The sequence below is a fragment of the Hemitrygon akajei genome, chromosome 16 (genome assembly GCF_048418815.1).
Source record: "Hemitrygon akajei chromosome 16, sHemAka1.3, whole genome shotgun sequence".
NCBI lineage: Eukaryota > Metazoa > Chordata > Chondrichthyes > Myliobatiformes > Dasyatidae > Hemitrygon > Hemitrygon akajei.
This window is the reverse complement of record NC_133139.1, coordinates 41,815,745-41,839,692: the sequence shown is the minus strand read 5'-3', so window position 1 is coordinate 41,839,692 and position 23,948 is coordinate 41,815,745. Positions and strand designations below refer to the sequence as shown.

The following is a 23,948-nucleotide window of genomic DNA, read 5'->3' as shown; positions in this document are numbered from 1 at the left end:
CCGGTTTGGGGCAGGTTGGGGCAGCACAGTGACACAGCCCGTACAGCTGCTGCCTCACAGCAACCAGCCAGTGACCAGGGATCCATCCTCACCTCCAGTGTTATGCATGGAGTTTATGTATTCTCCCTGGATTTCCTCCAGGTGCTCCGGATTCCGAAACTGTGCAGATTGGTAGAGTAAATTGCCCATGAATCTAGAGGAATGGTAGAATCTAGGGGAGGTTATGGGAGTATGGGGAGAATAAAATGGGTCAGGGTAGGAATTTTGTAATTAAGTGTTTGATGGTCAGCACAGACTCTGGACTGAAGGACCTGTTTTTTCTTTGCTATTAAAAGCAATAATCACAGCAAAAAAAAGTTTAGCATATGAGCAAATGGGTCTATTCTGTATGCTGTTACTGGATTAGCAAGAATTTCTCATTCTGCATATTAACATGTATCATTTGTAATACCATACTCGAACAAGGAGGCAGATAGATAGAAGGTGTATGATTTGAAATGGACCTTTATTGCACTTACAAAAAAAAGGCATAATAATTATAATATTCAGGCAAAGAATCTGAGCTCTTGCAATCAATTTGAAATTGACATTGATGGAGTGGCATGTTAGGACAGGCTTCAGTCCTGCAGTAATGAATGTTGCATGTAAACTTTCAGAAAAGATGGAGTGCCTATCACACTAAGCAGTTTCTGTTCGATTTCAAAAGCTTACAGAAATATCAAAAACATTACAGAATGAGGCTTGTGTTTCACATTGTTCTTCGCAGTTTGTTAATGACAGAAGGTAGATGTACGATGGAGTGTTGGCTCATTTTGAAATTGTTTGTAAACAAAGCAGATTAGTAGAAATTTATCCTCAATCATGTAAGCAATATGCACAGTGTATTCTTGGAGAATGATGGCATGAATCAAATTTCTGGCTCATCAATAAATGGAAAAAAATTAAGTTTGAAATTCTTGAATGGCCTGCTGGGGTTCTGGACAGTAAAACATCAGCCTTGACTGCATCATTCCCATTAGCACGAGTAAAGTTGATATCTGAATGGCAGTTGGATCTACACCAGAATAATTTGAAGAAAAAAAATAAGAAAAGCTTAAATGTTAAATGCATTTATGTTGGAACTGGTCTTGAGTCTGTGACAGACAACATGATTGCCAACATAAGAGGAAGAGAGAACTATGTTATTACGCAAACTGGAAGTTGATGTGCAGCAAGAGAATATGTAAGTGGATCAGAATTAACATACATTAAAAAAGCCACAATTAGCTGATGCTAGACAATATCACATTTATATACTGTAGGAATCCATTAAACTAAAAATGAATATTAGTTCAATCTCAATTAATGTGACTTCTCTATTTTTATCCAGTCCAGTCCAGTCCATTGCAAAGCTTGCATTGGTGGTCCACCAACTAGCAGATGCCAGCAAATAGGAACCTTACCAGAAAATGGTTAGTAACACATTGCAAGTTGTATTGTTAACATAATTCACCCATTGGTGCCCCAAATATCTCATTCATTAATGAAGACATACCATAGGAAATATCAAAACACATCACATATCTCACTCCCTGCTCATTATCATAGCGCAACCAAACCCAATTGGATTCTTCCTCAATGTAAAAATGAATGAACTTATTCAATCCATTGATATTAATATTTATCCCCCCTTCCCATCTCTCGCAAACAGCAATGTCTCTTACTTCTCGTTAAAGGATTGCTCCTACAGGAACTAACCAGCAGAGGCTTTTCCATCTCTTTCTCATCACAATCACAGATAGATAACTTTCAAGTTTCACTAACTTTATTCAAACCTATCTCACATCTTGCTTTCTCCCAGTCAACACCCCATCCCACAGGATTCAATACTGAACTGCTCTCCACCTCCCCCCTCCCAAAAAAACTTTTAAGGAATTTTCTGAGTCTTCATATTCACAACTTAGTGAGTAGCTAGTTGTGCATCATCAAAATTGATGGGTCCATTGCACCCCGACCTACAACTTACACAGTGGTATCCTTACATTCAGATCCTCTTAAACAGAAGCACACGCATTCAATGTTCTGCATTCTTCTCCAGTTAAAATCAGAGATCCAATTCAAATCTCATTCCCTGGCACTGCATTGGTTCAATTTCAACATCTCACCCTTTTTTTAAAGATTATTTTTTGGATGTGCATGTCATTGTGACAATGAGCATTTATCACTAATTTCTTGTTCTCTTAAGAAGTTGGTATTGAAATGCCTTGTTAAACTGCTACAGTGGTGAAAATACTCCAACAACGCTGATAGGCTGGGAGTTCCATGATTTGTATCCAGGGCCACTAAAGGGATGGTTATCTAAGCTCAAGTCATGATGCTGTGTGAATTGCAAGGTAAGATTGCGTTCCCTCTGCTAGTGTCCTCAGCCTTCTAAGTTGCAGAGGTCAGGGATTTGGAAAATGCCTTGTAATCAAGTCCTCCAACTGATGATTCTACTCCAAACTCATATTCTTAGCAATCAATTATGGTGCTCCGTGCAGAATGCAGACACATTATAAGCTGTTAGTTGCAAATTAAAAAGGAGTTCTATAAAGTTACGTGAAGTGTTGGTACTACATTCTCTGAAATGGAGAACATTGCTTCAGAAGGTGTCCCCACCCTGGGTGCTTATTTTACCTTTGCAATGGAATTATACCTGGAAGCAAATATTTTGGCAGGAGGCAAGGGAGGAGGGAGATTAGACTTTTCTCTGGATGATAACAAGGCATGTCAATAAGCAACTTTCATCATGTTCACTTTACAGATATGGCCCTGCACCCCTCCCTCAATCTATGCTAGGTACTGTTGGATTGTAACACTTCCAATGATTAACGTTGCAGACCACTTGAGTGAGGTAATTAGAAAAGTGCCAAGATGTGAGGAATTGTGTAGTGTAGATCACTGCCCATTGTAAATTGGGTGCACTCTGAATGAAGAATTTTCTATTTTAAGCCCTCAGAAAGGGAATACATTGATCCCACCTATCTGTGCTATACTCAATGTCCCACACAGATTTTTTTTTGTTTCAATTAGGGTGGACACTCTAAAGTAATCCCTAGTAAGTAGATCTTTTGACGGGAATTTTTGTCTAGCTGTTTCCAAGAATCTCAATACCCTTTACTCTGGCAGTGTTTGAAAGATGAACATGGAATGAAACCTACTGGCCTGGAGGGTCTGTGCAGAGATCTCGGAGGTGAAAACGCCAAGGCCATGCGTGGAGCGCGCAGCCAACCAGAAGTAGTACAGAGTGTTGGGACGGAGCCCAGTCACGGTATATGATGTGCTTGGCTGAAACGTTATCACTTCCTGTGGAAACATGTTAACATTTTATGTTAAGCCAAGAAAAGTTTCAGCAACATTTTAGAACCAGATGTTAATAGAGCACTTATGGTATTGCATACTATATGAAGTAATGTAGAGCATAGTGTTCTGCTATCACAGGTATGCACCCTTTTGAGAAAATACCAGTTTTATTTTGGCTTGCTTTAGCTTTATAAATGTCATTAAGATTTAATATTTCTTCCTTACACTCAAGTACACACATATCAGTTTTGTTCCCTACTTGTCTGCACCCATTTTATTGTACCATTTTCTGCTAGGTAGAGTATTTGCTTGTTCTTAAGGCGAAATGAAGGAAGATGGGAAGAGCTCTCATGGCATAAAACTAGTGAAAACTATCTCCTTCTGTGTGAGAATTCTCCGTAAAAGATAGTGTTGTGCTGCCTGAGGGGCAGGAAGTGGAGAAGAAAGTGTGTTGACAATTACTGTGATCTAACTGACCCTGCTTTAGACTCGGTGAATGCTAAAGATGGAAAATGTTCGCACCTCCTTTCCCAGTTCTTCATCACGGTAGAACAAGTCATAATCAATGATGTCATCCTGTCTGGGTGCAGTCCACTGTAACTCAATGCTTGTCTCAGATTTAGGAGTGGCTCTGAAGTTGATTGGTTGTCCAGGAACTGAAAGAAAAGGTCAAGATAATCAGGCCAATACTAAAGTGTAGCTTTTCTGCGATCTGTTGGTACGTCTGTTGCATAGAAGCAAAATATGCACATTGATATTTTGAACAGGACCTCCAATTTTGCATCACTAAGTCACAATCTTCTGTTGAGAGGTTCCTCATCAATCGTTTCTCTTAACTTAAGAGGAAGCTAACTTTTTGTCTCATCCCTTCTCCATCACGTCCAAATGGTCTTTGGGAGTGAATATTTTATACAGAAAATACATACCATAAGTGAGGACACTGGGCACGATAGTCACTCGGTGCCATGGCAGAGTTGCAGAAACATAAGCAACGCAAATCAAAATCAATCCTGTCCAGATCTAGTGAAGGTTATGGATATGCTGCCATTTATCATTTATGTGCATATATTTGAAAAAGAAACATTGGTTTCTTGGTTAATTATTATTATTGTCACAATACCAAAATACAGCTTAAGTTTTACTTGTATGACATCTGTAAATACGTTCTGCATTAAACCCTTTTTAACAGAATAAATTAGGAAAGATTTGCAAGTAGATGTTGAGGTGTATGAACCATGAGGTGCTCACACTCCAGTTCAGCCTTCCATTTCATCCCAGCTTAAATCCTGGTTTATGCGCTTACACAGTACTCATTCATTTATTTCCTGAATGCACGGTAACAAGTTTACAACATTTCAGCACATTATTGAGAACGAGCAGAGAGTGAATCTGCAGCGATTCCATCATGGAAAGCACCATGGTGTTCTCACCAAGGAGCATGAGTACCACTGAGAGAAAATTGTAGTGACTGAGGGAGAATAATAACACCTCTTAATTTCCCAGTGCACAATTACCAGATCCACTGTCATGTCTTGAATTGTCTGACATCTTCTCAACGGAACAATCCAAATAACATTTCAATAGGGAGGGAATGTGTTCTTATAGCACCACTAACATGGAGGTCTAATTGCCAACCTAAAACAGCACCTTCCACTGAAACCACAATCGAGAAAACACACTGTCTTGGTAGAGTTTTCCCTTTGAAATGATACAGATGACATTTCCAACAAGCTTTTTTTCTCTCTCTCCAATGCACTGCTTTACAATTACTCTTGCTACTGCTGCCTTTGTGAAGAGGCAGTGATTTGTAACAGCAGTTTGTGGCAGTATTGATTGCTTCTCAAGAAATGGCTGGCAGATAACAGGCAGCAACCCGGACGAGAGTCTGACTTGTACTCAATAGCGTAGGTCAGAACGAGATGACATGACATCCCACACCAAACTTAATGATGCAAATCTAATTTAATGCTAAACAGTTGAAGGGGGAAGGGAATTCTTCAACATTCTGTTGTACACATAGTGTAATAAAACCTAATGCTGCGGTTACCATACCATGTTGTGAGCTTGTTATTTCTTTAACATTGATAGCTTGTGTTATGTCAAAGAACAGGCAAGGTCACTGAGATGATCTTGTAACCATATCAGATTGTGATAAAGTGTTTCCACACCCTTTAGATCACCACTATCTTGCTGAAGATCAGGTGGGTGTCTATAGGTAACATCTTAACTACCTTAAAGTTATTGAAAAGCAGAAAAAATGCAGATGCTGGAAATCTAAAATTAAAATAGAAATCGCGGGAAAGATTCAGCAGGTCGGGCAGCAACTGTGGAGAGAGATACATGAAGGGACACTGAGTACTATGAGCTTTGTTTGTGCAGTAGCTGAAGGTTCATCACTGGGTGGCTCAGGGGTGCAGGAAGTAGAGCTACTTCTACACAGCTCCAGTGGCTCATGTCCAGTCCTGTGCTGCCTGGATTGAATTTGCTTTTGTCCCCATGACTGCTCCAGTTTCCTCCCATGCAAGTTTGGAGATTAATTGTCTGCTCTAGATTACTCATGGTGTAGTAGGTGGAAGGAGAGTTTGTGGGCATATGAGAGAGAGAATAGAGCACAAGGAACTAAGTGAGGGAATAAGATTGATGGGATTACACTGACAGCTGGCATTGACTGAATGGGCTGACTGGCCTCAATTTATAATATAAATGTGAGATATGAAATAAATTGCACTGACATGGGCAAAATTATTACCTACAAAATAGTGTGCCTTATAGAATCTGATGAATTCAAAATCCCAGGGCAACCCTTCTACTTCTTGGTACAGTTACACATCTGAAAAATTTATGTTTGGATTTATATTAGCAACACTTTCAGTTTGACACTTCTTTTCCAACCTCAGCTTCTTGAAAATGATTGGCTGCTGACAAGCTTAGCCAGTTCCCTTTACAAGGAAAACTGAGGTTAGAGATAGAGTGACAATCCATACTCCCTCACCCCAGATCAAGGTGTAAGTCTGGCATCTTCGTGATCCCCCCGGTACAGCTAATCACTGATTAAGCTTAATAGGCCACTGGGCAACCTCTCAACAACTTAAATGTGGAGTGACAGCCTCTGAACGAGCACAAATAGCTCAGGGAAGGTGGAATAGCATTAATATTCCAGTTTCATGCTTCATATCTATGAATGAGTGCTCTTCATAACCCCTGACTTGAAGCTTTAAAAATCTTTCATGTCGCCTACTCCCTCTCTCTTCCTTCTCTATTTTTTCTTTATCTACCCAGTTCTTCCTATACTCATCCCATCCCCCCAGAACCCCATCGCCCTGTTTTTTTCCCATCCTCTGTCTACTCTATTGGCCCATTAGCCACACTCTGGGTCCTTTTTCCCTGTTGTTTCCATCTGTCCAGCTCACCTCCCTTATTTGGTTCCATGTTCCACTTCCCTTTCCTTCCATATTCCATCATCTTCAGGCCCTTGTTCCCTCCACCTATCACCTCTCAGCTTCTGTCGCTATTTCCACTTTCCCTTCCTCCATTTCCCTATTATGTTTCCTCACCTGGATCCACCCAACACAAACCAGCTTTTGTTTCAACCCTTAAACCCACCTCTTTATACTGGATGTCACCCCTTTATCAACCCAAAACATCGACTGCCCATCTCCCACACAGATGCTGCCTGAACTGCTGATTTCCTTCAGCAGTCTGTTTAATGCTCCAGATCACAGCATTCCCAGTCTCTTGATTCTCTACATAAAAAAGTACTTCCCTGTGTTTTGCGCAGGAACTTCTCCACCCTGAGCACCAGCAGAAAGTAGACATCACTGGACCAAATCAATGAACAATCTTCCCTTTCCACATTACTAACAATAATTCACTCTGAGAAGGAGGTGACTGTGCTACACAGAGTGCAGAGGAGATGCATTGGAGAACTTTAGTTATGGAGAGAATTTGGACTTATTCATTTAAAAGAAAAGGCCCTTCCGGCTCAGTGAGCCACACTGCCCGCCAATCCACCTATTTAACTCTAGCCTAATCACAGGACAATTTACAATGACCAATTAATCTACTAATGTCTTTGGAATGTGGGACAATTTACAATGACCAATTAATCTACTAATGTCTTTGGAATGTGAGAGGGAACTGGTGCACCCAGAGGAAACCACGTACTCATGGGTAAGCTAGGCTTAATTTCCCTGGAATGAAGGAGGCTGAGAAGTGGCCTGATATAAGTCTACACTCATTGACTTTATTAGTTACCTCCTGTACCTAATAAAGTGCATGTTCATAGTCTTCTGCTGCTGTGGTCCATCCACTTCAAGGATTGATGTATTGCATGTTCAGAGATGCTCTGCTGTGCGCCACTGTTGTAACGCATGGTTATTGGAGTTACTGTTACCTTCCTGTCAGCTTGAACCTCTAACCTCTCTCATTAGCCATGCATTTTCAGCCCTGGAACTGTTGGGTGTTTTTGTTTTGCACCATTCCCTGTAACTCTAGAGACAACTGTATGTGAAAATCCCAGGAAATCAGCAGTTTCTGAGATACTCCGACGGCCCTGTTCGGCACCATCAATCATTCCACGGTTAAATTCACTTAGAGCGCATTTCTACCCCATTCTGATGTTTGTTCTGAACAACAAATGAGCCTTTTGACCATGCCTGCATGCTTTTATCACGCTGCTACGTGATTGGCTGATTAGATAGTTGCATTACCAAGCAGGTGTACAGGTTTACCTAGTAAAGCAGCCACTGAATGTATAAGAACACAAGAGACATAGGTGGCCTTTTCTGATTGGCTGTTAGTGACTAGTGAAGTTCCGCAAGGGCCACGGTTGGGACCGCTTCTTTTCGATCTATATGCCAATGTTTTGAATGATGGAGGTGTATGGTCATGCAGTTTGATAGAAGGAATAAAGGCATAGACTACTTTCTAAATGGGGAGCAAGTTCAGAATCAGAGGTGTAAAGGGATTTGGGATTCTTCATGCAAGATTCCCTAATGATTAACTTGTAGTCTGAGTTGGTTGTAAAGAAGGCAAATGCAATTTTAACATTAATTTTGAGAGGACTAGAATATAAAAGCAAGGATGTAATGCTGAGGCTTTGGTCAGACTGCACTTGGAGTATTGTAAGCAGTTTTGGACAGCTTATTTAAGAAAGAATGTGCTAGCATTGGAGATGGTCCAGAGGAGGATTACCAGAATGATCCCAAAAATAAAAGAGTTAATGCATGAGGAACATATCTTGGCTCTGGGCCTGTACTTGCTGGAGTTTAGAAGAATGAGGGGTTATTTCCTATAGTGGGTGGGGGGGGGGGGGGTCCAGGACCAGAGAGCACAACCTCAGAATACAAGGATGTCCCTTTAGAACAGAGATGAGGAAGGTGGTAAATGCGTGGATTGCATGAATGTCTGTGAAGGCCAAGTCATTGGGTATATTTAACGCAGAGGTTGATGGGTTCTTGATTAGTAAGGACATCAAAGGTTTCCGGGAGAAGGCAGGAGAATGGGGTTGAGAATGGAGAGAGAATGGCAGGCAATACTAGATGAGCTGAATGTCTTAATTCTGCTGTATGTCTTATGGTCTTATAAGTAGTATAGCTCGTCGAAATCTTTTATTTTTCCCATAGTTAGGGACATCATAAACAAGAAAGGAAATGCTAAAGGTGAGAGGAATGAATTTGAAAGTATTTTTCAAGGGTTAGAGTGTAGTTGATATCTTAAATGTGTTATCAGATACAATTACTACATTTAGGAGGCATTTAGACAGTCACGTAAATAGGCAAGGCATAGAAGGATGTGGTTCAAATAGAGGCAAATGGGATTAATGAAAATGGATGAAAGGGTGTGCACAGATGATGGGCTGAAGGGTCATTTCTCATGCTGTATGACTGTGATTTGAATAAGCTTTACTATTAATACCTGATGTGCTATGCAAATATACCTCTTGTTGCCTGAGGAAAGCAGACAGCCCACCTACCCTGCACGTTCTCTCTCCTCCTTTCACCCATTGGGCAGAAGATACAAAAGACTGAAAGCACTTACCAGCAGGCTCAAGGACAGCTTCTACCCCACGGTTACCAGACTCTTGTCTGGTAAGATGGACTCCTGACTTCACAGTCTACCTTGTTCTGATCTTGCACTGCACTTTCCCCGCAGCTGTCACACTTCATTCTGCATTATTATTGTTTTACCTTATTCTTCCTCCGTGCACTGTGTAATGATTTGATCTGTATGCAAGACAAGCTTTTCAGTGTATCTTGTACATGTGGCAATAATAAGCCAACACCAAATACCAATATCCTCTCACTTTTCCAAAGATGACCAGTTGATTCACTGTCCTGAATGGAAACAACAGAGCTGTCCACCTTGGGGATGCTTATTAAATGGTTAATGACTGCTACTAGAAAATAGAAAACACACTCTAGGAAACTTGTATGAATGACAGGAACACAGCATATTGCGTGGGGATCTCGATATGGCATTAAGACCCACGGTCCATCAGTTTGATATTGAAAAGCACCCAATGACCTTCAACTGCTTGCTGAGCAACTCACCTCCTTGCTGAGTTTTGACCTGAATCTCGGCCGAGAGTGGACCGTCCCCAACAGAGGTGAAAGCCAAGACCTTGACGCTGTATGTTGTCTGTGGTATCAAGCTGGCCACAGTTGTCAGGAGGCTGTCATCGAGGTTCTGCTTCTGCCAGTTACTCACAGGCTGGAGGGGCTCCATAGTGTAGTAGACCCGGTACCCCCGGATTTGTCCGTTCGGCTCTTCCGGCTCCTCCCACTGAATCAGCATGGTCGTCGCGCTCAGCATCCGTGCTTGGACATTCCGTGGGGAGCTGGAGGGCACCTGCTCACCAGTCCTAGTCTCCACTATCTCACTGGATGGGCCCTGACCAATGGAATTGACAGCAGAGATTTTAAACTCATAATCAGAGTAAGGGCTCAGTCCGCCGATGCTATAGCGTAGGGTCTGGATGCCGTCAATGGTCTGGTAGAGGACATCAGAATTCTTGGGCCTGTATTCAATAATATAGTAATTGATTGGGTCTGGATTGCCGGAATCCCATGTTAGCGTCACACTGGTGGCAGTTGTCTCCACTACAATCGGAGTTCCAGGGGGCTTTGGTAGTGCTGTAAGCATCAATAGTTAGACATACTGGTTAAAATATCCTTGAGAAGTTTGATGCATTATTTCACAGTCCAACCCTTCCCCACGGAGAATCAGTGTAATCTTTGAATCTACGAATGACCCTGCAGGAACACCCCTGGTTTTTAATCAGAAACTTATTACTTAAATCCTATTCCTGAGCTTTAAGCACCGAACCCAGACTTATTTCTATTCTGGTAATGTTTGTGTGCAAAACTGGTGGAAGTGTTGTCTTCAGGCCAAATTTTAAGGAATGTCGCTTGCCCTCTCATGGCACTGTTTTGAAGCATTTGGGAAATATCCTGGAATGTTTGATCAATATCTTCTCCTATTCCAGCATCACAAAAATATATTATACAGCTCACTATGGTTATTAAATTTGACTTCTTTAATTACCAATAACTCTCTCTTTCTGTCTATCAGAACTGGAAATTTTTGCTACAAGATGGCTATCTGTGATATTGGCTCACTTTCTTTCCATTTTCAGTAGTACATCCAGAAATCCAATTTGCAACACTTCAGACTTCCTTGAACCCTTTAACTGTCCTGTTAATAACTCACCCCATGGCAACTCTGACCACACTCCATCAGTGATATTCCCTATGTCCTATCCATCTCTCGACCCTTCCCCATGACCCTTACCAGCAACTTAAAATTAACTTTTTCACTTTCTTTCATGGTTCTGATGAAGGGATCTTCAATTTGAAACCTTATCTCATTTATCTCACTGCAGATGCTGACTGACTGGCTGAATGTTTACTTGATTTGATTTGAAATGCCTGTGTCTCAAATGGCTTCTTGCTTCCCGGTGACTGTACGTCCAAACTAATTCAGTCACTTTTAACTGTTTTGGAGTGTCTTGCAATGGTCATAGGAGGCAAGCTACACAAATGCCTTCTTACAATTACCTTTAACAATAATTTGTGACATTGTCTTGATTATTCCAAGACTAGACATTGCCATACAGGTGTAATTAGCAGACTCTTGGATACTGTTAAGTTCTAGAACATTGCGGCCAACAGGCATGTCATCTTCTGGGGTCAAATCTTCAGTTCCCAGCATCCATTTCACATAAGGCATGGGGGAACCCACAGCAACACACGTGATGTTCACACTCCCACCAGGCACGATCTCTTGGCTCAATGGAGGACTGATGGAGAACCTAGGTGGAACACGCCGAACTGGGGCAGAACACAGAAAGGTAACAACAAGCAAGAAAATGAGAGTTGGCAGCACCTGAGACACAGCACAGTAACAAAATGAGTCCACAGAAAGCACATTCGTAGCACAAGTGTTCAGTGACCAGTCTGAGACCCATCACAGCACATTGAAAGACACAAAAATTTATTAGTTAGTTTCTCATCTTAAATGTGTTTTCTTAAAGAAGGAGAATGGGCTGTGTGATTGAGAATTCAAGAAAAGCAGGCACAGGCAGAGCTCTCAGTCATTGGTTTGCCATGGGATAATGTGCTTTGGGGCTGATCATACTGTTCTGCAAAAGGACAGATACAGGAGATGGGAATCTAAAATAACCTTCAGATCATTTGCTAAAAGATTTGATCAAGTGCACTTAGCAATGAATTTGTGCCTTATTCATTTTAATAATATGATACAAAATGGAAATAGTTCATTATTGAGAAAAGACAGTTCCTAAAAAAATGTATAATTTTACATTTTTCACAAAGGGACAATTTGAAAAAGAAATATACTTTTTCTATCAAAGCACATCAGTGATCCTTGTGACAACCACCCCTCAAGATCTTCAGTATAATTTTTTGCTATATTAACTATCAATAAGTTCATATCAATTTTGATGGACTTTCATCTCTATTGTGGTTTCACATGGACATCATAGAGGAACATAAGAAATAGGCCATTCAGTCCTTCCTCTCTGCTGTTCCAATCAATGTAGTCAATGTTGATCTCTTACTTCAGCACAATACACTTATGTCATTTCCATCATTTCCTGAATATCTAAAACCTTGCGAACAGAGCAACTAAGAAATTCCATTTGCACCTCTGTTGGCAGTTTTAGATGACATCATTTGATCAGCCATACCAAAATGACCATAAAAAATTGACACTGCTGATCTTGATATTTTTCTGGCGATCTACCCATAGTAATCTTTATCATATTGGTCATTATAATCAAAGAAAATCTATGGATGTCATTTTATTGCACTAATCATTGGTCACCACTGCCCTTCCTCTTAAGAACAATGTCATTGTCAACAACTAATCTGTTTTATTGCTGTCAAGGAATAAAATTTTTCCTTCTAGTTTAGGGTAACGGAGCTACAGGAACACCAATGGCCCAAGTATTTGTTTTATCTCTGTTGGATGAGGTTTTCTACAAACTTCCTTAAAGAGATTTCAAGCAAATTATAGTGCACTCTTGCAGAAAAAAAGCAGTATGTTCAAAACCATGGCCTTATTGATTGATCAAATATCATTTTGTGGCAAGATGTATTTTTTTTCAAAATTTGTGTTCAAAAATGAATAACAGGATCGGAAAGACTTGAGGCAATGATTTGGGGTGCCTGATTTCATTAATCCTCAACTCAATGGAAAAAGGATTCAAAGTTCCACATAAGAAAAAAAACACCTTTAATGAGTCTTACTTGCACTTCCAATGGAGCTTTGGTGAAAACTATCCATTGTGATACCCCATACCCTATCCACCCACAAAAGGCTCAGATCTCCTTCAGCTGTGTGCAAACCCTGTACAGCTGTGGACAACTGGTAGTCAAGGCCAAATGGTAGTCATAGCCAACCCGCTTGCATTGAATGGGTTTAGCTGGGTGACCAACCACAGGAGAAAACAGTCAATGAAATGTGACCACTGGTTATATCAGATGAGTCCAATTGCCTGGGAACAATAAAGATGAGAAACACTAATGAAATTTTTGTGGTGCAGATATATTGACTGTACAAAGCCTTTTCAAGATATTACAAGGATCCATCAAATAGATGCATCTATCGGTTCACAGACACCATGCAGAAGGTAGAGAGATATATAAATATATATATGCACATAGGAATATATAACTGGAGGATCGCTAGCATGCCCAGACGGATTGGGGGAGGGACCCACTTCAATGCTGCGTTACTTCCAGCAGATGTGACAGAATGTGGTGGCTCACATTGTCACATCGCAGCAGTCCTGGCAGGAAAATAAATTAAAAAACAAATAATAGTAATAAAAAATTAAAATATAAAAAGTATAAAAGAAATGTTGACTACACCAACAGGTAGTGCATCTCCTTTGCTTGGAAGTGGATGCAGCCTCAAGACCTTACACAGTCGACATGGATGCACATGGGACGAGACAGAGTCGCGGCATGGACAACATATGGGGGAAAGGAAGGGCGGGGTGGGGAGGGGGAGGGAACTGGAGGCTCTCGTGCAGACACAGGCAAGGCAATGGGTTACAAAAGGACTTGCCAGTAGTGACAGCCAGAGAGAAAGAGAGAGAGAGAGAAAGAGAAAAAAGAGAGAGAAAGAGAGAGATATAAAGAGAGCGAGAGAGAGAGAGAGAGATAGAAAGAGAGAGGGGGAACAGGGGGAACTGTTCAGGCACAGGTATTACACGCACCAATATTAGGCCTGTGCCACACTCACATTCCCGATCCACAAGTACAGGCCCACTTTAAGAAACGCACAGAATCATAAACATGGAGAGGTCCCACGCTTTCGCGTAAATTGCTCTCAGGTTTTTCTCTTTTTTTTGCACACTTAAATCAAAATGGCATGCCACTTCACACCAGCTCCTAAATATTCACCCATAAAGTGCCACCAATATGGCAGATTTTGTTTGTCCATGTTCCATCTACAACAGTCTCTCAAAATCATGTGTGGTTTTATTCCTTCTTCTCTCCAGTGTTAAATTTGACCACAGTAAAAAAAATTGTGGAGTGTGGAGAAGGAGGTAGAGGAGCCTCTTTAGTCTCCTTTTCATTTTTGAAAGCTAGAATTTTTGTTTGGCAGTGATGGTGCCCTGTACAAAATGGATGCTCAGAGCAACTAGTTAAGTGGCTTGAGCTGGTCACCTGGTTATTGGAGAAATATCAAGCCAAAAGCTGGCCTGCCAATGTGTAATTGATAATGTTGTACTTTTTCAAAATAAATCCCTTGCATTGACTTGTTCAAATTTGCCTCCACAGATGGATGACAATATTGGCTTTTTTGCCCTTTGTGCAGATTACTAATGGCCACCAGACTGCTAAGTTAGTCACATTGCTTGAAGATGATCAATTAGTCACTTTAATTGGATAAGCTATTGTCGTAAGTGACAGAGAACTTGACTCCCATTGGGGTTGAACTTTGATTGCCGTCCAAACTCAATGCACCTTAGGAGAGCCTTTTACCATTCTTGGCCAGTCTAACATTATGTGCTATAATAGAGTGAAATAATTAATATCCTGGATGAAGGAAGAAAAAAAACTGGAATAAATTTTCTCTGTAAAATGGTTCTTATGGCTCCTTGTGTCGGTTGGGTACATAATTATAGTCAGGTGATAAATAGAGCCCAGAAACGTGTGAAGAACCAACTATATCCTGGACCAAAACTTCAGGGTATGCAAACCCTTTGTAGGACTGGTGTAAGGAAAGTCTAAGTCACTGTCAAAGAGCTTTCATGTCAGCACCAAGAGAGTTTCTCCCCACTTTTTCAGCCAGGGTCAGTATATGGCTCAGGGTAATCCAAGTGAGGAGAAAGGCAAAAAAATCTTTGACTGGGGAAGAGTGCACCTGTGATCTATTTTTGCCCCCAGTGTTTTACTTTTCCATTATTTGAGTAACTTAAAGGAGCATTAGTTCATGATAAGGTCAAAAAGAAATATCAGCATATTTCCACATAAAATCATTTTTATCTCAGAGAATGGATTTTTCAACACTATTGTAGTAGATTCTCAAAGACTGCTTGTCATTTGGAATGGGCAGAGTTTGTTTCAGTGTTCTCAAATGATCAAAATAACCAATTTTAGATTCTCAAACCATTTTAGTCCTTGGATTCCTCAACAAATGTTGGACTTAGTTTTTCTAATTGTAGGTGATAACACAAATAAAAGACAAAGTTGTACTTAATGAGAACTAGGCTCAGGCATACCAATGAGTTATAAGGTGGCATTGAGTTGAACAAGATTTCCAAATCTATCTGGTGATGCAAAACCCTCTCCCATCTCTAAAATCCTCTTGCAGATACAACATGGACGTCAAAAGTGATTGGCTTATTAGCAGTGGACTGTGTGGCAAGCGGACAGTCCTTCAACGGACAGCCACAGCAAAGCCACATGGCCCTTGCATCTTTTGTATTGGACTATTACCACCAGCAAGCACCGATGGGAGAGGCTACAGGAACTTTACACGTACAAGATACAGTTTGCAAAGAGACGTAGAGGTCGAATGTGAGATGCAAACACCGAGTTACCATGGTGATTGAGGAGGGGTAGGTGGGGCACAGAACTGGCATAAATTAAAGAGAAGCACCATCAATCTCTTTGTGATTGAGACTCGAGGGACATGTGGATCAAGGCTTGAGGGAAACAACTAACGTGGCCAAAGATTGAAAAGAACTTCAAAAAATGGCAGTGGGGGAGGGAAGACGAGTGGAGAAACTGAAAGAGATACACTTGCAAAACATAGAAGAAACCCAACTACCTCACGAGGAGTAATACTGCGGAAAACACAAAGGAGGCCTGGAACTGGTCTATGTAAGGAGCTTACTGTAGCAGTAAAAAAACTCTTTCTCCCCAACTGTAGTGAATTTTAAGGGGGTAATGAAAGTATCAGAGAATATGTCAATTAACTTCTTTCCCCCACCTACAGATTAGACTAACGGGAAACAACCAAACAAGATAACTAGTGCAGATTTTGTTGTTCAGCTGTTGTCACTATTATTCAATTATTTATGCTCAGTATTTAATTTTAATTAATTTCTCCCTCTGCTTTTAACGAGGGAAGAACGTGAGTTGAAATAGTAAGGTTCATCTCTGCACAGGTCTGTGATTGTACAAGCATTTGTGTGTTCCTAAGGATAAACATGTCAATTGGTGTTCTGTCCCAGTGGCTGCCTGTTTGGTCTTCAGTGTCATCATGTGGATGTGTAAATGTGCATTTATGATCCATGCGCACAATCATGTGAAGAATTTTGTGGCAGTGTATATGTAACCTTGTGTTCCACAGTCATGCATCTGTCCAGGTGCCTGTGTTTGTGGCTATGTAGATATGTACAGTTAGAATCTTTTATGTGACGTGGCTATTCGAAACAAGGCCAGCATTCCTATTTTCTCTCAAGAGGTTGCTCTGAACTGCCTCTTAAACTGTTGCATGCCTTCTGGGAAGGTTCCTCATTCAGTTAGGTAGAACAATAACTCAGCGCTAATGAGGTAATCACTATGTATTTCCAAGGACAGAAAATAAGTAGATGGAGGAATTCCCAAGCATTGATTGTACCTTCCCTACAGAACAAAAGAATGCTTGGCAAGCTGTCACAGTGCATTCTGTACTTGGTATAGATATAGTACAACAGGAATAGTCCAGAGTAAAGAAGGAAGTAAATATTTAGTGTAGTCATTGAAATGCCAACAAGTTCATCTTCTATTATGGAAAATAATTTTTCTTGAGACTTTTTAGCACTACAATGAACCTTCCACTGTACTGAGCCTTGTTGGTGGAGAAAAGCCTTTGATATATCATGAATTGTGTCTGTCACTGAGAAAAATCTATCTTCTGAGTTCCATTATAGACTTATGCTGTCATGATGTTGCCGGTCAATGACGAACCCAGGAAAATTTTGGTGCTGGATTGAGCAAAGGAAACCCTGTTGCTGTAGTAATAAGATGGGCATTTTTTAAGGAAATGGATATAGCTCAACACTTGAGTGACATGAAAGTTATCTGCCACGTATCAGCCCAGGTCTGAACTTGGTCCTTGGCTTGCATGGATTTCTTCATACATCTAAGGATTTTCTATGTTATTTAACACTATTTAAGCCTCAACAAATCTCTGATCTTATGAGGAAAGGAAGGTCGTTGCTGAAATAACTAAAGACACTGTCCAGTGGAGCTCTTACAATAGTTTCTTGGAATTGAGATGACTGCTCTTTAATAACCTCAATCTCCTTTCTTCCTGGTGTGTGTGACTTATTCCAGCAGAGAGCTCATGTTATTGACATTTGGTATGTAATCTGAAGTTGACAGACCATACATTACTCTATGAGATTACCCCAGTTAGTGACTAAATAAAGGATATGAGGAGAAAGGTACTTATAAAACTGTCCCTTCCAGAAAGGATAGCTCTTCAGTTTGTGCTCAGTTGTTTGACAAACTATTGTGCTAGCCTCTTTTTTTAGGTAGACCTGCTAAAATCTTGAAGGTAATAAATTTCTTATTTTGAAAAGCATTTAGCACAGTTGATTACCTGGCCCCAGAAAAGCTCTCCACTAACACAATATCAGTTTGTTTTAAATACAAAATGAAGGCCATATTGTTTGAAATTCTCTTTCAGTCAGTGTCATTTTTAGCACCTGTGGCATGCAGTTTCACAGATGTCTTTATGCTTGTTTTGGAGTCAAATAGAATTTCTTGGTCTTTGGCTGGAGCTGCAATATTCTAATAAATTAAGGAGAACATTACAGCTGGATTTTTACACAGCTTCAACGACACTAAATATATTGGCAACTGTAAACTGAGAACAGATGACATGAGTCTAGAAATAATGTCATGCATTTTTGCCTGCTTTAGAGCTGTGTAGTTAGTCACTTAATATTCTTTGTAGAAGCCACAGGAAAATTGAGGTTAACTGAAAAAAATATAGTAGATGTTAGTATCCCCACAGTAATAATGAATCTGAAGATGTCAGTTCCACATCTGCTTTAAGGTTTATTCTATAATGGTGACTAGCACTCTTCCAGCTACAAGGGAGTGCTGCTGCATGAATAGAAGCTGCAATAATAGGAAGATGAACGTGTCCAAGGTGCAGAAAGGATCAAGATAGGCTGGTGAAGAACAGTACTCATAGGAGGAATATTCATTTTCAAAGTGGAATAAGGAGAGGTTGAAGGGTTAAAGGTAGGCAGGTCTGAGAAGAGGTCTCTGTAAAAATATGAATGTAGAATGATTCTGGAGAATCCTGAAGAATGGGAATTTGCCATGCTCATGTTGCTTGATCCTATTGACTTAAGAAAAGCAGATGAAGTCTTCTCTTTTTAGGGAGTAAACTGTAAGATGTGGCAGAGATTGGCAGCAGCAGTCTGGAAAGGTCCCAAGCATAGGGAGCCCAGACCGAGCATATCCCTCCGTGGGTGAAGCACTCAAGGCACACATGGGAAATTATGTTGAGGTCATAGGAGCTCACAGTTCTTAGTGGAGACAAAGAATGTAATTAGAACATTGGACCTATACATAACATTTTCAGGGTAATGGGCTTAGTAAACCTGCTGAATAAATAAGCACTATAATTTTTAGAAAGTGAGATTGAAAATATCACTGTTTCACCATTGTTGACCTTATTTGGGCTAAGGAGAAGAATTCAGTTAAGAAATAAGGAGACAAATTTCCCATCTGACACTGAGGAAATGTGTGTAAAATTGCTTTCATGTGGGTGAAGTTGATTTGCAACAGGATAACATGATTTCCTTTTGGAGCTGAGCTTCAAAATAATTGCGGAGTGGATCCAAAATAACTTGTGTTTAGTCATTCTTTCAAATTTCTTCCATTACTCTTGGAGACATCAACCAATTTATCATGGCACTTGGGGAACGAGATAAGGATGAAGCTAACCATTCCAATTAATGATAGTGTTATATTAAGCCTCCTTTTGTCTTTTGCCAAAATCCTGTTAAGCCTTGGGAAAGCCTTGGGAATAGCTCTTTGTTGGGTCTTTTCTTTAAAGTTGACAATTATGACTTGTTGAGGTATTCCTACAGAAAGTCTACCTTATTCAGCATCCTCAACTCTGGACCGAGTCTGCCTTGTCTACACAATGACACATCTTAGCCACAAATCCTAATGCATCCCATGTGACTCTGCAAGTAACCTTAACTTCAAATTTAAGGAGACCTGCCAGTCCTCCCTGGTTGCATCTGTAGAAGTATAACGATAGGCCTAAAATTGACAAGCATGGCTTGTGCAGCTGTGGAAAGGGACAACTTTAGTTGATACAACACTTTTTTTTGACAGTTTGAACTTTAGTTTATGATGTTTTAACTCCATAGAATGTGAGTTTGTTACATCGGTGGGATCCCATTCCCAACTTTACGACAAGACAGACCAATTAACAGGTCTTGCTAGGGTGTGCTTAGGGTAAGCCTGTGATGGCGTCCCTGAGGGACAAACATCCTCTAGAAGATATGGAGTGTCAGGTTAAAATATGGAGATATGTACTCTCCCTCCAACTGAGCCAAAAGCAACAGAGTGATTTTCCGTTTCCCTGAAGCCATCCCCAATTCTCTTGAGCTGCCTGGTTTCCCAAAAGGTCTGGGAAGCCCAACAGCCAAAGTAGTTATGGTAGTTAAGAGCCCACCAGACACACTATAACATTTCAGCACAGAACTCATGCCCTGACAACTGCAGCCTACCTTTGTCCCAATCTTCTGCTTTGTTATGTCCTGGAGTTAGAAGGAGTTTGGGGAGCAGTTTTCAAATTCTAGTATTTTATCCTCAACTCAGCCCAATTGTTTTTGGGAATTAAAATTCTTTTTGTAGATTCTGCAATCCACATTTAGCAACTTCACAAATTTTACTTTTGTAATAGAATTCCATTTATTTACAATTTTGGAGAAAATCTAAAATTAATGAACAAATGTCACTCAATTTCGAGATATAACAGATCACATATTATAGGTTGACTACAATGGCAGATGTTCAAGGATCGTCATGTCACACCATGCTGCGCTGTGGAAAAAAAATGGAGCCTGAGGAAAGCAATTTATCCGGAGTTAATCGGGTATGACAGGGCTGCATGTGACAATTAGTCTACCCAGAGATACTAGAAGATGAGCTCACCCAAGGTTTACCCTAGGATGCAGTCTGTGGAAGAACTGAATGGACCGCACTCCTGAATGAAACCTGCCCTGGCAGCACACATCCACTGAGACAATACGTGAAGACAAGTGATATAACTGGTTTTCAAAGTGAAAAACTGGAACTTCTTTTTTTCTCTCTCTGTCAACTTGCACTAATGTTGTTACGTTTGTTGTGTTGTATAATTTATGTCAAATTAAATATATGTTAACTTATATTTGAAATGTACTGCTGCTGTAAAAAGCTTATTTTCAAGGCATTTATATTCTCTGATGATAGACTTTAACTTGGAAAAACACCTAATGTATGGGCAGCTGATGTTATTCCCACCTTTACCAGGGCTTTCAGCTTTTGCATAAATAACCTAACTTCACATTTTCAGCGTAGGTGTGAGGGAGTGTTGCATGTTCAGTCTCTGCCCTACTTGAGGTCCTATGTGCCTGCATGGGTGAATGCTGAACATCCCACCGTTTCAAAGAAAATTCCGTGTCCGAGATTCTTCCCTCACCCACACCAGCAAATTTACATTAATACAATGCTGTATGTGGGATCTTTCTATGTATTTTTTTGCAATTAGCATTACAACTAAAGGGCATCAAAGTGATTTGTTACACGTGTGATATTTTGGGATATTTCTAGCCGATGTGATGAAGTGCTTCCTGAATACACTTTCTGTGCCCAGAAGCCAGGTTACTGAAGTCCAAAAGTTAACTTCCATTGTGTACCATTATGGCAGCAATATGATGAGCAAAATCTATCAGAACAACATATGTCGTGCCATGTAGTTCATGGAGTTGGGACTTGCTGTTCTGATGCCCATGTCCAATCCCTTTTAAATAAAGTTTACATCCAAGCCCTAGGGAAGGGCTTAATGAAGGATGGAGGAGAGGAAGAACATTAAGGTGCCGAGAGAAAGAAGCTGCCATCAGTTTCAGTTGTGTTTTGCGAGTGTTCATCTTTCAAAAGAATAAAAGGTAAGCTTATTCTGCTTTAAATTGGGAGAGGAAGAGAATAAAGAGTATTTCAGACGATTCCTTTGGAGGTGTGGCAATGCTAGGTTGGATGACTACGAGCCCTGATTCACAGAAGAATGTGACAGTGAGTACATTCAGGGAGGGACAAGTGGTGGCAGGGAAGGGTGAGGAAGGAGAGGAACTTCATCACCAAATTAACCTCTACAGGGCAAGCTACACTGCACCAGACACCGAAGCACCAATGAGCAAGAAGGCACAGATTATCCGCCATTTTGGCAAGAGCTGTAATCTGTGCCAAAATGTTGAAAAGCCACAATAATTTGCATCTTCCAGTTCATTACTACAATTAGATTACACCAACCCACTGAAAAGGGAAGTTTTTTCTTTTTAGTTTCATATGCACATATTAAACTCCACCCCCTTGAGTTATAGATGTGACAAGAGAGAATATATGCTAGAACCAATATTTCAGACTTCTAAGAAATCAAAGCTCTTTGAACATAGGTATGGGATAACCTTGCAATAGAGTACTCGCTCAAAGTGGCCTCAAATGGAATTTGTCACATTTCTGGAGCACACAGTAAAAGGAGATCTGAGCGGCTCGAAAGCACACTTCCGATCAAGGACCGGAGAGTTTGAGATGTCACTGGGCTCTATTAGCAGAGGGACTGGAGACCAGTAGTTGTAGGACAGAAGTGAAAGGTGCTGAGCGTGACTAACCTCTTGTTTTGGTTGAAATGCCTTATTGTCACAGGTCAAACTGACACAAAGACAGCCGTTGCATTCCTCCCAGTGCAAAAGCTAACTGGTTTGAATGGGGCATAGAGTTTTGAAGGTGTAATCTAATCAATTGGAAGATAGAAGAGCAGTGCAGAATAGCAAGCGCAAGGACAGGCAGACACAAAGAATTCAACATACTAGACAATTTAGTGTTCCCACTGCATAGTATATATTCTGATGCAAGAATGTACCAGAACTTGAATTACTTGATACAGAATAGTTTAATGCCAGTTTTCTGACGTTCAGGGCCCTTATCTACTCCACAAATAAGTACAGACGCACACTTAACACTAAATCTTGTAAATGGACACCCCATTAAACTAAGAGAGTAATAATTACACTTAATTGCAACATAATCAACAACCAATATCCTAACAGGCTCAGCACATCATAAAGAATTACCCGGTAATATTATGCTAAAACATACACTCACTGGCCACTTTAAGGAGTGGATCCCAGTGTAATCTCTCTGCTGCAGCCCATCCACTTCACAGTTTGATTGTTGTGCATTCAGAGATCCTCTTCTGCCCACCACTGTTGTAACTCATGGTTATTTGATTTATTGTCATCTTCCTGTCAGCTTGAACCTGCCTGGCCATTCTCCTCTGACCACTCTCATTAACAAGGCATTTCCGCCACAGAACTGCTGCTCACTTTATGTTTTTATTTGTTTTTTGCACCATTCTCTGTAAACTCTAGAGACTATTGTGTGTGAAAATCCCAGGAGATCAGCAGTTTCTGAGATACTCAAACCACCCTGTCTGGCACCAACAATCATTCCACAGTCAAAATCACTTAGATCACATTATTTCCCCATTCTGATGTTTGGTCTGAACAACAACTAAACCTCTTGACTATGTTGGCATGCTTTTTTGCATCGAGTTGCTGCCACATGATTGACTAATTAGATCTTTGCAGTAATGAGAAGGTGTGCAGGTGTACCTGATAAAGTGGCCAAGCAAGTTTTGAACTGTACACAGGCACTTGTGCATATGATAAGGAAGTTGGCTTTGAAGAGAACAGTATCACTGAAAATTGAAGGTGGAAGTAGGAGCTTGTACAGGTTTATAAGGTAATCATTTATGGTAATCATAAGTGGCAGCTGCCCAACCCATTCTACCCCTCTCATTGGTAGACTGCCCAATGTTTGTTTATGCCTGTGCACCCAAATGTAAACTCTTGCTCTTCTCGCCATGTATGCTTCATTAAATAGTTCAGTTTAGAGCTGTCTGTTTACCCAGATCGAATGGAAAGTGATCTGCACCTCTACCTTACTTTGTATCTCTTCCCTTCTTTGTCTCGGTTTCGTTTTTGTGATGGACCCATTTCGGAAGGGGAATAATGCTGATGTCTGAGAAGGGATGGTTCATTATGTATGCCTGGTGCCACTTATTGTTTCTGTCAGGTGCATGAGAGCTGTGGGAACTATGACTTGATCCCAATCTCTACCCTCATTCCCCCCACCCACCCACATCACACTCTCACCAGATTCTGTACACACGACAGGTGTTTTATATTCCAAAAATGATACCTTCAAACTGTGATGGATCTATTATGGAAATAAGTTGCTAAGAAAGTGTTGTCCAGGCAACAACCTAATATGGGTTAGCCTCACACCGATGATAAATTGATCAGTATCTTTTACCTTTGCTAGTTTACTATTAGTCAATCAGATCAAATGGTTACTATTAGTCTTATTAAA

General features: G+C 40.6%; 1 protein-coding gene across 21 annotated transcripts in view; it reads right to left on the bottom strand.

Annotated features, from left to right (window-relative positions):
* The window catches only part of LOC140739994 (receptor-type tyrosine-protein phosphatase S-like), a 469,315-nt gene that overhangs the window by 158,791 nt on the left and 286,576 nt on the right, over nt 1-23,948 (bottom strand). For all 21 annotated transcript variants that reach the window (XM_073068765.1, XM_073068749.1, XM_073068746.1 and 18 more), the window contains 4 exons: nt 11,379-11,651; nt 9,873-10,454; nt 3,844-3,977; nt 3,180-3,324 (listed from right to left, as the gene is read on the bottom strand). In XM_073068765.1, coding sequence (XP_072924866.1) covers nt 3,180-3,324; nt 3,844-3,977; nt 9,873-10,454; nt 11,379-11,651 — 1,134 coding nt within the window. The remainder of the gene's footprint in view (nt 1-3,179; nt 3,325-3,843; nt 3,978-9,872; nt 10,455-11,378; nt 11,652-23,948) is intronic.